We start from the raw sequence: 14,967 nt of genomic DNA, 5'->3' as shown, positions 1-14,967 counted from the left end.
ATATCAAATATTATACATTTCCCAACATAAAAGGGGGGGGAAAAAATAAAACAAAGGGAAAAAAATAAATAAATAAAACAAAGGGAAAAAAATAAATAAATAAAGGTATGCATAAAATTAAGATGCATAAAGTTATACTGGTACCTATTTTCTTTTATGTTATGAAATGCATAATATTTGCTATATAAATTATGATGCATAAAATTATACTGGTACAATATTTTTTATTTTTAAAGAAAAGAGATTGGTTTAATTTTTTTAGATGAAAGAATTAAGTATCTTAATTTAAAAATAAAAAAGGAAAAGAAAAAGAAAAAAAGTAATAACAAAATGTAATTTATTTGAAATATATGTATTGGATCAAAAAATCATTTTAGACATCTACATTTTTAAGAAGTTGGGACATTTATAAAGTAAATAATAAACAAAAAAAAGTGAACAATATAAAGTTCTTTTTTTTTTTTTTTTACATAAATTGTTCATGAGGGTAAATTGGTCCAATTTATTAAATTGTAAAGTTAAAAAAGTCTCCTAAATGGTCAAAGGGTAATTTGGTCAATTTATCATGTAAAGGGGTGTCTTTGTCCATTTTTGAGCTTTCAGGGGGTGTCTTTGTCCAAAAAATAGGTAAGTTTTCTCTGAATGTCATTTTGCCAAACCTCAGGGGGTGTGGTTGTACTTTACCCTTGATCTTAAATTATGTGGTTCCTGCAAATTTGTTTTTACCTTAGATCGAACATGTATTTTACTAAAACGATGACAATACGAAATTAAGTTTAGGATGAGGTAGCTAGTTATGTGCAATACGAAATTAAGTTTAGGATGAGGTAGTTGGTTTCGGTCGGGGGAGACGAGGTAGCGGAGAGAGAGGACGTTGAGGTGACCAGTGGAGTCATAGAAAGTGGAGGTGGATGTGGAGCAGAAGAAGGTGGTTTTGTGGCGACAAGAGTGGGGGAGTCGGAGGAGGTGGTGGCGGCGTCGGCGACGGTGGCGGGGTCATTGGCGAAGGAGGAGGGAGTGATGTGGGTGACGTGGCTGAAGAGGATGCCATCCACGTCACCAAGAGAGGAAGAGAAACGTTGGATCAAAGAGGTTAACGTAGGGCCCGATATTTGTATCTTCCGTAATAGAAGGTCATCCATGGCTGCCGTGCTAGAGAGAGAGAAGTGAAATTTGTGCGACGACGCCGTTTGAATTTAATATTGTGCCCACCGTTAGGTACACTGTGGAGGATTATATTGTAATTTCAAAAATATGATTTTTTAATTTTTTAAATAAAAAGAAATATAATAAGGGTAATTTAGTCATTTCACATACCATTAACGGTCAATTACTAGAGTTGGGGATAAAATAATAATATTGTTATATTGTTAGGGGTTTTTAAAACTAGTTGGAGTTTTATAATCGCTTTTTAATAATTTTGGGGGTTTTGAAAATTTTGTCCAAATATAAATGCTTTTGTTTTGAAAAATTATTGTACAAAAACTACAATTTTATTTAATAATTTATTTTGGTCCCCATAAAAAGATTTAGGTGTTCGGATGGATGGTAATGTGAAAGAAACAGTTATCTAACTACAGTAACGACAGTTATATATATATATATTCAATAGTTCCACGAGAGACCTGTATCATTTGAAGTGATGGAAGACAAAGTCCTCCGATTTTGATCGCACCCACCAATTTTTTTTTTTATCGAAATTAATAAACCTATCGAACAAAATTGTGGCCCACGGATTCAATATAGTTGGTCCTGATCAACATATTTGGCACCAACCATAGTACCATACGTACTTCTTATTTTTGTCGTTACAATAAATTATAAATGACAGTAATAAAATTGAAGATTGATATCCAGTGGGACACGTTCTGTTTGGAGTTTGAATTAATATATGCGAGTGTGGTGTCGGAGGGATATAAGATAGATTTTGCATTGCATTAGAGAGAGTTGATGATTTGATGTATAAGATGGAATTTGGGGGCTTAATGACTTGCATGTTTGTAGACAGACATAATAAGAGTTGTCAAAATTCAAACATAATATCATTAATATGTATATAACTGCAGACATGCATTTCAAGATTACAAGTATATTCTAGTCAAATCATAGTATAACTTCCAATTTTATATTCAACCAAAACTTCCATAAAATTGTAAAACCATGGAAGTACTTAAAATAAACACATCAACATTTTATGCGATTATAATTTATATTCTAATTGTACTTGTTAATCTGTTTCATATTTATTTTAAATATAAAAGAAAATCTACAAAATTATGGTTATTATCACAACCCTTAATACATTATATTAAGGATAATATTTGGGTCCTCTCATTGGAGGTTAAAGTTCATCCTCCAAATGAGATTGGACTAATGAAATTAGAATACATATTCAAAAAAACTTATAAAGTTAAAAGATGGGTATTACCCATTTCTAAAGGGCCAAATCCCTCTCATCTTCTCTAAACTGAATCACAATTTTATGATCTTACGTCAACCGCTTCTATCTCTCTTTCTCCCTACACATTGTTATTTTCCCTTGTTGGGAAACATGCTAATTTTAAAAACTTTTCGAGGGATTTAAATTCATAGATCTTGATTCATTACATAGAGACAAGTTTTATGCAAAAATAAAACATGATGTATCATTTAATTAAAAGATTGAATACTTACATTAAGGTTTGAGGAAACCTTAGATCTCTCCTCTAAAGTGAATGTTCTCACTTATTGTAAATCCCTTAGTAAGATGCATTCTCCTTGGATCTCCATCTTCTTGGTAATTGTTTTGCCTTTAGGAATCACTCATAATCCTCCATGAATGACCTTGTAAAACTAGGCTTGTGGGAGCCTCCATTAGATGAGAACATAAACCCTAATTTTCTAGAGAAAGAAAATATATATTCCTTTTTCCTTCTACTAAAAATCACCCCTAAAATATACATAGACCATGTATATTTGTAGGCAACATAAAAATAAAGAAAAGGAAACAACTAATCCTTCTCAATCTCTAATTCACATGTCTCAAATCTAATATGATTCCAATATCAAGTTGGGCTATGAGTGAGAATCCATTGGGCCTATTATTTTATTGGCTACAATGAATTAATAATTGACCCGGTCCATGGACCCAATTCAATTAATTCATAAATTAATTTCTACTCCACTAAAAGAAATTAATTGAACTCCAATTAAATAATAAATAACCACTAAGTCAATATTGCACTTTGACCACTCTATGCATAATTAGTTATCGGATAAATAATGCCATCAATCCGACTACTTAATTAATATATTTATTTTGGTACCTTTGATTATTTCTGGCTTGATCACAATAAAATATTTGTTTGACAAAAAATAATAATTTAATAAATAAATATATAATAAATCATTTTGTCTAAAAACATACGAAGGCCTTCGAATTTACTTTGTGATCAATCATAATCAATACAAAATAAATACAAGTAGCAATGATACAAATATTGAAAATATAACCCTTTAACTATTAATTACATAACTACCCAAAGTGTCGGTCTAAGGATTCCGAAGAATCCGCTGAACAAATCAAAGTAATTATTAATTAATAAAAGAGTTTATAATTTTCTCATGCTTAAGAGTCAAATGCTATGACGGTGATAGGGAGCAATTGCATACGACAGCTCTCGCAATATATCTCAACCTAACGCGGATCCAGTTCAAGTTTTAATTAATTATGAGTCCATCCATAATTACCGACTATGAACAATTTATAATTACTATGTATATATCATGCATTGATTGCCATCACATACATATATATAAATATTTCTTGTAATCACAGGGACACTATCAATTTCATAGTGAATCGAAACATAATACATTGAATTCACCAATTATATAAATCATAAATATTTCAGATATGTCAGGAACATATGTCACTATAATCCAGATAGGAATTTGCTATGCCAGGGCATATAAATCCCAACATCCCTACCCTAAGGGTATATGGTTCAACAAATCGGGGCAACATTCATCTGTATATTTTGATCAAAGACACCGTGATTGCGGCAATTTGAAGTCCATTCTAGTACATAAATGGAACTTTCTTCTCCGGGCAGCCACTGTGTTACGGAAATTTGAAGCACGATTACAAAGCTCATTTAATTGCTCCATCATTTAGTGATGTTTTGGATAGCCATTTTTCTTAAAGTTGTTAAATATATTGTTGATTACTTGGGCTGCTTTTAGTAACGAGAAACATTTTTTGTTTTCTGTTGCCAACCCCTAAAAAGACAAAATGAAAACAAAAATCGCGTTCAATAATATGTTTTTGTTTTTCTATAACAGAAACGTTTTCAATTTTTGTGAAAAAAAAAAGATGAGACATATAAGATATATTATTTAATATTTTTATTCATAATAAATTGCCATATGCTAAATATATTATATATCAAATAATAAATGTATACATCATGCATATACATGTATTTATATAGGGATGGCAAAATCCTCATATTCGGCGGGTCCTCGCCCCACCCCGCTCCTGTTATGGTGGGTTTGGGGACATATTTATGTAAATGGGGAGGGGATGGGGATTATATTTAAAACCCCGGCGGGAGACGGGGCGGGGCCGAGGGAGAGTAACCCCGTCCCTCCTCTCCCCATTTATAGTGCATTTTTACAAAACTGCACTTACATGTTTATAAAATATTACTAAATTACATACCTATATATATAATATATTCACTTCTGAAACCCTAAATCTATTCCCTTGCAGCATACTCGTTGTTGGAAGAATGTTATTTGTTTTGATTGATCATATTGAAAATTTCCAGACTATTCCAAAAAATGCTATATGTGGTTTTGCTATAAGTTTGATCGGGTTGAAATGATATGTTTTAAATTGTTATAATTGTGTTGAAACTTTATTAAATTATTAGTTTGAAAAATATTATAGTTGTTTTGATTTTGGTGAAGGTGAATTGGAATTTTAAAAAAGTTATGCAGGGCGAGGTGGGGCGGGGACGGGGGCTAATGTGGCGGGGCAGGGCGGGGACTGGGGAGGGGTTGAAATTTAAACGGGTATAGGGGCGGGGATGGGGGTAAAAAATTTGACTGGGGATGGGAATGGGGAATGAGATCCCCGCCCCATTGCCATTCCTATATTTATATACATAATTGGTGAAAGTATTTTTGTCTTGGTATATTTAATTTTGTACTTATGATATATTGGGTATTATTAAGATTTGTAATTTTAAATTGAATTTTGTAAATTTGTGGTTTTTTGATACTAAGGAAGCAAGTTGGGCCCGTGTCTAAGAGTCAGTGTTCAAGTCATCCCCTCTCCCCCTCCCCTCTATCACCAACCCCTAAAATTATTGTCATGCAAAAAATAAAATTTTTAAAGAATATTATGTACATTTTTGTAACAAATATGTATTATTAAACACTATTATTGTTTTATGATATCAAATTTGTGGCAATAACAAATGTTAATAAACATCATTTATGCTTTTTATTTTCACTAAAGAAAACAAAATAATGTTTCTGCTTTCTTAAAACTACAAAAAAAAAGAAAACAAAAATGTTACTAAACGCACCCTTTATTAATTTTGCTCAACATTTTATCTTAATTTTTCTGTTTGTCCACTAATTTTGTCGGATTTGCTAACATTGTTTTCTGATGAATTGGGGAGGAGCTTGGTGAAGAGCAGACTGACCTATGGAAGGTTTAAATTCTGATGTTTGTTGATACCTGTGGAGAGCAAGGAATGCTTATACTTTTAACATGAATATTGCCCTGAGTGGAGAATAATTATTCAAGTTGCTACGGTGGATTAATATCTGAATATGAGGAGACTTTGAATACATCAATTCTTGGGACAACATAAGGATAATGTCAAAAGACTGGAATGAGATTATGCAAACAAAAAATTGGTTGCTTTAAGGCAAATCTGGACATTGTCTCTACCCTCATTTTAATGAGAGAAAAAAATAAAAATTAAAACTAACATACCACTCCAAAACCAAGACTTAAATCAATCAAGTCTTGTTGAAAAAAAAATTACTGATGTGCAAATTTGAGAGAATTCAAGTATTGTCCTTATGTTATGGATGAGATGTAAATGTTTTTTTTTTTTTTTTAATCCGAATAATTAAGCAAAAAGTAGTTACATATGGGCCATATGGCATTCGGCGGAAAAGAACCCAGGAAGCTGGAAGCAAGCCCAATATATGAGCACAAGCCATGAGAAACCCAGCCCAATGACGCCCATAAAATACCCTAGTTTACGGATTAACAGGTAGTAGTGAAAGTAGGATACTTGCACAGTCCGCAATACTTGCCGCATAAATTTCATCAACTATCCCATTTTATTGCAAATTACCGTAATACTTAGATTATTTTTATTAAATAATTATAATACTCTCTTTATTGAATTACACTTAATATATATTTTTTATTAAAATAAATTATAAAAAAGTATTTATACTAAGTTAATGACATATTTTTCATTAATTCTAAATAAATTTACCTTTAATTTTTTAATTAATTTTTAAAATAAAAATCTGAAGTAGAAAATTTTAAAAATATTTAAATAGTTTCTTAATTTTTCATGAAAATAATGCATGAAAAAAAAGATATTTTTTATTTAAGTAATTAATTAATTTTTTAAATATACTGTATGAAAAAAGAAGGTAATTTTTTTTTTCTTTGTTTTAAAAATGATAATTAAAATCAATTTATTTTTTCAATTTTTATAATAAATTGATACTAATAATAAAATTAAGGTAAATGATATAATTAATATTTATATATGAGAAAAGATTAAAAAAAAAAATTATTAAGGAATGACAAATTTAATAAGAAATAGTTAAATAGTCATTTGGAATGAGTTTTGTTTTTAATGGTAATAAATTAATAGTTCAAGAAATTATTTATAAAAGGATTTCGGACTTTTTGTGTTTTATTCTTAAAAATAAAACAAAAATAAAAGTAAATACCTTGGGAAAAAAGAGTTGATTGCTTTGCTTGCACATGGAAGCAAAGAATCTGAAAATATGTTGACGTAGAATAGAAGTGAATATTCTGTCGCTAAAGTATCCACGTGGGTTTGGTCAAAGTTCCACAGTCCGTGATGGGGTTGTAACGGCTGTCTCATCAAAACGGCCTGTCTGCCGTTGGCGGTTGTTCCGCCACACCTCGCGGACGCCAACGCCCTCAATTAATTGAATTGGATTGGATGGGATGGGATGGGTATTAAAACCTACTAGTACGATATTACTAGTAATTAATTAATAAGTTCCATTCATTAAATAAACGAGTCAGAAGTCAAAAGGAGAGTAGGGACGTACCCTCGCCTGTCGAAAGGAGCTGCGTAGGGACAACACTTCCTATCATAAACAGTATTAACTTTTACTTTCTTTTTTAATTATCTCACATATTTGTGAATTACAAAAAGGGATAAAGGTAATAATATCACTATTTTATCATTCAAATTTCTAACGCTCTCTCTATTTAGCCCACTTTAGTATGCTTAGTATTTACGCAAATCATTAATATTAATTATAGATTAAGTTTTATTTGAAATATTCATAAGAATCTAAACTTGATCCACCACTAAAAATTGTGCATCTAATTAACGCCGCATCAAATGGTGTAATTTCTGTATCTCAAAAAATAAGTGAAGGGTTCAAAATTTCTCAAACAACTTGCACTCCTCTGCATTCAGTTGCGACTTCTCTCAAGCAACTTGTAAAATATAAGTGTGAGTACTTGTCTAAAATAAAAAAAAAGAAAAAAAGAAAAAAGTCTTACAACTCCCTTTGTTTTGACGTAATATATCTTTTTCAGGTAAAATATTTTTTTATTTTTACTTTATCAGTATTTGGCAAAAATTTAGGTCGAGATTGAGGTTGAATCCATCGGGCAGGCATGTAAAATAACTTGTCAAAAATTTATAGATAAATTATTTTTATTAAATTTTAAAAAAAAAATTTCATAAATATTTTACGACAATCAAACACCACTACACTAAAAAATAAAAAAAATATTTTTTAAAAAATATTTTACGTCCAACCAAACGGAGCCTACGTGTTAAAAACACCACACAGACATAAAAAGAACATAATTCAACAACAAAATAAAACTCACTTAAGATGTGATATTTACCAGCACGTTTTTTATTTTTTATTTTATTTTTATTGAACCAGCAGGTCAAGCGCCTTTGGAACGCCTAAATCCCGTAATCTGTCCCTAAACAATTAAGTGGTTTTAGAGTGTAATTAAACGTAAAACCATTGTATTAGAAGAGAACATAATGTTCTATTTTCAGAATTGTTTTTTTTCAATTCTATCCATTTTAATTTTAAAATTTCATTTATTTGTAGCCGAATACATTAGTTAAGATTTTCGTTTGTAGAATTCATGCAATACTTCTTATATTATTGTCCTTATTTTCCTAGCTTCCCATCATAATGGAACGTATTTATTGGTCCTGCATACCATTTCAAATCACGAAAATTGGTCTACAACATTTATTGCTTCTGCGGCATACAAGTAGCCATGGAAGTTGGCACAAAGCTGTTTATCTGGGCCTGCCTTTGTGAGATTGGATCACCACAGTGGCTTGGGCCATCAGTGGGTTTCTTGAGAATAAGGCCCATGTTTCATTTTTATAACTCATTGCTTATTTTTATAGGCCTAGACCCATTTGATCCCAAAGACAGGCCCATAAAAAAAACCAGCCCTTGACCGAATACGATAAGGACCCAACTTATTTTCTGGCCCATTTACTTTGGATTATGAAATCTGATTGTCACCACTACCTTGACATCTAATCCACTGCATCAAATGCCCCATTAATAATCTGAAATTAACTGATATTGCTTCATGTTTAGATACTGTCGCTGATATCATTTAAGGAAGAGCAAAAATACATTTGTTACATTTGGTAGTACCTAAATCTATTTAAATTTTAAATTCAAACTGTGGATTTGTTGATTCCAAATATAACAATTCTATAAACACAAAGTCTGATGAAAATATACTCAATTAATTTACAGATAAAGTGGTACCCCATCAAATAAATTAGCTTAAACAAAAGGAAAGTTACAATTGCAAATTTGACCTTATAAGCTTGAATGAAGCTTAATTAGTAGCTACTTTTACATTTTACATAGATGAGTTGTAAAGAAAAACATAGCAAACTTTCACAAATAAAATATACATGAAACTGACATAAGAACACAATTAGACATGATATATATATATATATATATATAGACACCCTATTTAAAATAGAATTTCATGGACATCAATAAACTACTACTAGCTACTTAATTAGAAGCAGAAAGGGGTTGGAAGCCAGCTTGGAACAAGGCAAGTAGTTTATCTCTGGGAGGCAAATTTTGGTTGATGACACTGAGCTTAGTAAACTCATCAATCCATTTGCATAATTTGGGAAATTTTTGTTTTGTCAACAACTCAACTTCCATAACTTCTTCAATAACTCCAACCCAAATTCCAAGGAAGTTAGCAACAATGTCTACAACTCCAATACTTTCTCCTCCGAAGAACATCTTTTCCTTTCTTTCTAGCTCTTCTTCAAGGGGTTTAAGGAGCTCACTTGCTTCTTTGATGGCCTTCTCTTGTTCCTCTTCATCTCTGCTCCGATAAGCCTTCACTACCGCCGGCCGAAACTTAAAATAAAAAATAAAAAATCCTTAATTAGATCTTATGTGATACAGATATATATACTTGATTAACTCAAGCTTGTTAGTTGACGTGTAACTGATAGTTGAAAGCTCTATAGCCATTTGGATGGTGATTTTTGTCAGTTGGCTGGTTTACGAACGAAACTATTCCAAGAAAAAAGTTATAACCCGTCAATTTGGCCTTCTAACAATCTAAACGGACCATACAGACTTCCCAATAATTATTAGATCTTATGTGATACAAATATGTATATTTGATTAACTCAAGTTTGTTAGTTGATGTGGAACTGATTGTGGAAACTTATATAGTCATTTGGATCGTAATTTTTGAGAGTTGGTCTCTTTAAGACAAGGAAGGAGGAGTCTTGTGGGGTCAAAAGGCCCAAATCGATGACATAAATTAACAAACCTTAGCAATACAGCATGTTATCATAAAATAACATTTAGACTTAAAAAGAGGAAACAAAGTTTACCTTGTCATCTATGAACTTAGCCCAAAAACGGGCCATGGCTCTCTCATAAGGATCTTCCGGGAAAATGGGAGTACCTTTCCAGGTGTCGTCGATGTATTCTAGAATAACAAGAGATTCGACGATTCGCTTTCCGTTGTGCAAGAGCACTGGAATTTTCCTGTGAAAAGGGTTGTACTTAAGATGCAAATCGGTCTTGTTAGAGAAATCTTCTTCTATGTACTCATATTGGACACCTTTTAGTTTAAGAGCAGTCTCAACTCTGTGACTAAATGGGCTACTCCAAACACCAAACACTTTTACTATCTCTGGACCCATTACATTAGTTCTCACTACCTACCTCTGATATTGTGGTGAAGTATTTGATGCAACTAGTTTCTGTTTTTCCTTTCTCCTGTTGTTATATATATATATATATACACACACACACACAGAGAGAGAATTAGAGCAGTAAGGGTGCATTTGTCCATCCCGATTTGAGTCTTCAGAAAGTATACAATACTCCGGAGGTATTTACTATAAGACAAATCATGCATGTTAATCAAAGGGGACAAACAAGCACTAGCTCCTATTTAAAGACGCGTGGTATGGAGTTAAAATATATGTGTAATTTAATCAATTTAAATTTGTATATCCATAAATCCGTGGCTGGAGACTTCTAAATTGAGTAATTAAAATGTGGAAAATCAAATGTCATCTTCAAATTCTTGTCAAGAAACCCTTTCTAAATCCAATTCAATTTTAATTATGAATTTTCCACCAATGGGTTAATGGAGAGAAATCACGGAGATTCATTCAGCCGCAATCCTAAATTGCTAGGTTTTCAAAAATAATTGTGGTATGGGGTTGCTACCGCATTGATGCATGTATCTAACTTATATATATATATATATATATATATAATTGGAGTAGATTTGAGAATTTTTTACTGAATTATTAAAATTTTTAAATAATCCTGAACTATTATTTTAACAATAAACATCTCTTTAACTTTCTTTAAATCATGCAATTTATACTCTCTTGCTGTTTACGAAACGTCAGAAATATGGACGAAATAAACACGTGACATTTTAATTCTAAAATTTCCTTCTCTCTCATAAATATGCCTTTTGGTCATTCTTAATCTATTTTAAATGGAAAAAAAAAAGGTTGGATGTTTCGGTGTTATCTTCCATTGAGTAGGCAGGGGCGACTCGAACTTGGAACCGTAGGCGAAAAATAAAAAGTAGCATTTTCATATCATAATATGTCATACATTAATTATTAAATAAATAATTAATATATTTGTATTAATATTTTTTCATTGTCCAAGATCATATATATTTGTCGGAATGGTCTTAGAATATGATATTCGATTACTTATTTCACTTTCTTCCAATTCTTTTTGTTATTCTTGATTATTATTGTGAATCAAATCACTGGTATATTTTTTCTTTCACTATTATATAATCTTCTAATTTTTTTTAGATGATTTGATTGTTCATTTGCTGAACTTTCACCTAAATTTTTGGTTAGGTTTTGATTATTAATTGTAACAAATTATCAATAACTTCCTTTTGAGATTGAATTAGTTTATCTATTCTTTTTTTTCTTTTTCTTTTTTCAAGTTTTTCAAATACTTTCTAGCAACCATATTAAAAAATATGGGTAAAAATAGTCACAAGACTCATAACTCACAAACAAATATAGACAAACAAATATGAAAAATATAAATATATACAAATTTATAATAACAAAAGTTAGTAAAACAAAAAAATAATTAAAGAAAAAAGAACAATATAACCTGATTTAGAAAATTTCAATTCAATGCTACTGTAACTTCTTCAATAAAAGAAAAGTGTGTTCAAATTGAGATTTGAGACTAATGAATATTGAGTCCAGATGAAAAAAAAATTGTAAAGTTGTAATGATAAAGGATTAAGAAGGGAGATTATTTGTAACTTGTAAGTAACTTGTTGAGTTTGCTGAGAAATGAGAGAAATCATAATGAACGTGAAGATTAGGAATAGGAATAAGAATAAATAAATAAATAAAATAAAAAAAAAAGATTATGAAAAGTTTCTTCGCTTCCCAATACAACGGCTATATATTTATTGCGGTGCAAATTTTCGAACTGAAAAAATATTAAATATATATAGTGCTGGTGTAAAAAAATACGTGTACAAGATAGATAAAGAAATAATATATTAATGAGATATTTTAGGAGATAAAAAAAAATGAGATATTTTAGAAGATAAATAATTTCTCGCCTGGTTAAAGTTTAATGAAAAGGCGTGAATGATGAAAAAAAAAAAAAAGGAGTTATTTTGGAAGATAAATTTTTTAAAATTAGTGTTCAATAAGGAAACAATTACAATATATTATGTACAAGACAACTATAATATTTTGGGGCCTTTTTATTGGCTGGGGTCTTAGGCAGCCGCTTAACTCGCCTAAGGCTCGAGCCGCCCCTGTGAGCAAGGTTACTTGGTTTTGTGGTGAATAGTGCAACATGCAATGCCGAAGGCTTCATAGGGATCATTTTTTCAACGAGTTTTTAGGAAGATTTGATTGTAGTAAAGATATATACTTAATATTCTTTGTGTGTAATTTCTCGAATTAAGGTAGAACGTTACTTTGTACTGATTGATTTTATTAGTGGAAGATTATTGTAAGTTTGGCTTGTGATTTTTTCCCTCTACATTAAAGGATTTTTCCACATATATATATTTAGTGTCTCTATGTGCATGATACTCGAGCAAAAAGATTATACCAATTTGTTAGGTAGAATGTACGTGGTACAAAAAGACAAATTAATATGGCAATCAAATAGTCTCAGTAGCATGTCTATTAAAATAATATAAATTTTCAAAAATAAAATTACCCTTATATTACCTTCTTGTATTCATCCTCCCTTTTTTAGGATTACTTGAAATCATAGTTTAAAAAACAACTATAATTAAAAATTTCTTAAATTCCTTTTGTAAATTTTATTAGAACACTAAGTCTCTCTAGATAGATAGATGTATAATAATATATAAATTTCTAAAAATATATCATCAGAATATATGTATGTATATGTATATATATATATATATATATATATATATATATAGATTCTTAAGCATACCTGTCCCGCCCGGATTTTTTTGGCCCTCTCCTAAGAGTTTTATTGAACACTTACAAGTCAGAAAAGGGGGCTTGATGCAACGGGAGGCTGCGGTCGATTGATTATTTATTTGGAGTCGGGCCAAATTTACTAATATTTGGAGTCGCCACTTAACATGGATTTTAGGGTGTGTTAGGTCACCTAAGTAATGTTTAAAGACTTGGGAAAATAGATAATTATATAAACAAATGAGAGGTCTAATATGGGTCCTAACATATTTGACATCCACTTAGTCTACAAAATCACAGTAGAGAGTTCCAGGCCACGACACCCGTGGAACACGGTTACCTATATTACATTCCTACAAAGATAAATATGTGTATAATTTGATAATGAAAGAAAATTTATTTAAATGACTTAAAAGACTAACATCACCTATATAAAAATAAGATCTTTGTTTACAAGTTTTATAAAAAAATATATATATATATAAATCCTAGATGATGACATGACGGAATGGAGTAACTTAGGTTGCCTACATACCTCATCACATAAATAGAGGTCAAATGTAATTCAATTAGCATTAACATTATGGAGAACTTGAATTACAAAAATAGTTTAACTTTAAGCATAGTCGCTCAACATTATTTATTTTATTTTTATAAGAGGGCCTTCTTATTAAAAGGTTCAGGAAAAGTGATACTTCAGAAAGATGACGGTTAAAGTTTAGGAGAATAGTTACTCAGACCATGTAGTTATATTATATATATATATATATATATATATATATATATATATATATATATATATATATAGAAGTATATCAAAAGTGATAACCATTATTTACAACCATCTTTAAAAGAAAAATATCCTTTATGAACTTTAGAAAGGTTCCGATGACGTTAAACAAGTTCAATAAAGAGTGAAAGAAAAATAAACAAATAATTTATATGAAGTTGATCTATTAGTCTTAAAATTGATAAGGCGAATATGTTTAAAATATATATGTTTTAGTTACCTTGAAAGCAAGAACGAAACACGGTTACCTTATTTCTATATTGCATTCCTACAAAGATAAATATGTGTATAATTTGATAATTAAAGAAAATTTATTTAAATGACTTGAAAGATTAACCTTATCTATACAAAAATAAGATCATTGTTTACAAGTTTTATAAGAAAATATAAATAAATATAAATCCTAACATAACCAAATCTAGGAGTAACTTAGGTTGCCTACATACCTCATCGCACAAATAGAGAGGATCAGGTCAAATGTAGTTCAATTAGCATTAACATTATGGAGAACCTGAATTACAAGAATAATTTAAGCATAGTCTCTCAACATTATTTATTTTATTTTTATAAGAGGACCTTCTAATTAAAAGGTTCAGGAAAAGTGATACTTCACGAAGATGGCGATTAAAGTTTAGGAAAATAGTTATCCAGACTATGTATGTTATATTCTATATATATATATATATATATAGAAGTATATCAAAAGCGATAACCATTATTTACAACCATCTTTAAAAGAAAAGGAATATTTAATTCTAATGAAAAATATCCACTTTAGAAAGGTTCAGATGACGTTAAGCAAGTTCAATAAAGAGGCAAAGAAAAATAAACAAATAATTTATATGAAGTTGATCTATTAGTCTTAAAATTGCTAAAGCGAATATGTTTAAAATATATATATTTTAGTTACCTTGAATGCAT

General features: G+C 30.3%; 1 protein-coding gene across 1 annotated transcript; it reads right to left on the bottom strand.

Moving 5' to 3' along the window:
- Positions 1–9,312: 9,312 nt before the first annotated feature.
- LOC132295644 (probable glutathione S-transferase) lies at positions 9,313–10,478 on the bottom strand. Its single transcript, XM_059793949.1, has 2 exons — positions 10,164–10,478; positions 9,313–9,675 (listed from the first exon to the last, which is right to left on the bottom strand). The coding sequence occupies exons 1-2, from the start codon at positions 10,476–10,478 to the stop codon at positions 9,313–9,315; spliced, it is 678 nt and encodes a 225-aa protein (XP_059649932.1).
- Positions 10,479–14,967: the final 4,489 nt, after the last annotated feature.

Source organism: Cornus florida, unplaced genomic scaffold, assembly GCF_030987335.1.
Source record: "Cornus florida cultivar Cherokee Brave unplaced genomic scaffold, ASM3098733v1 CherokeeBrave_3.0.0_Hap2_Chr02, whole genome shotgun sequence".
NCBI classification, from domain to species: Eukaryota; Viridiplantae; Streptophyta; class Magnoliopsida; order Cornales; family Cornaceae; genus Cornus; species Cornus florida.
Note: the sequence above shows the minus strand (reverse complement) of the source record. Positions and strands in the feature narration are given on the sequence as shown.

Bases quoted from the DNA above. Each gene is read 5' to 3' on its own strand.
- LOC132295644 (XM_059793949.1), bottom strand. From the start codon at position 10,478: ATGGGTCCAGAGATAGTAAAAGTGTTTGGTGTTTGGAGTAGCCCATTT. The intron at 9,676-10,163 runs GTAAACTTTGTT...TTTTATTTTAAG, and splicing joins CTAAGTTCATAGATGACAAG to TTTCGGCCGGCGGTAGTGAA.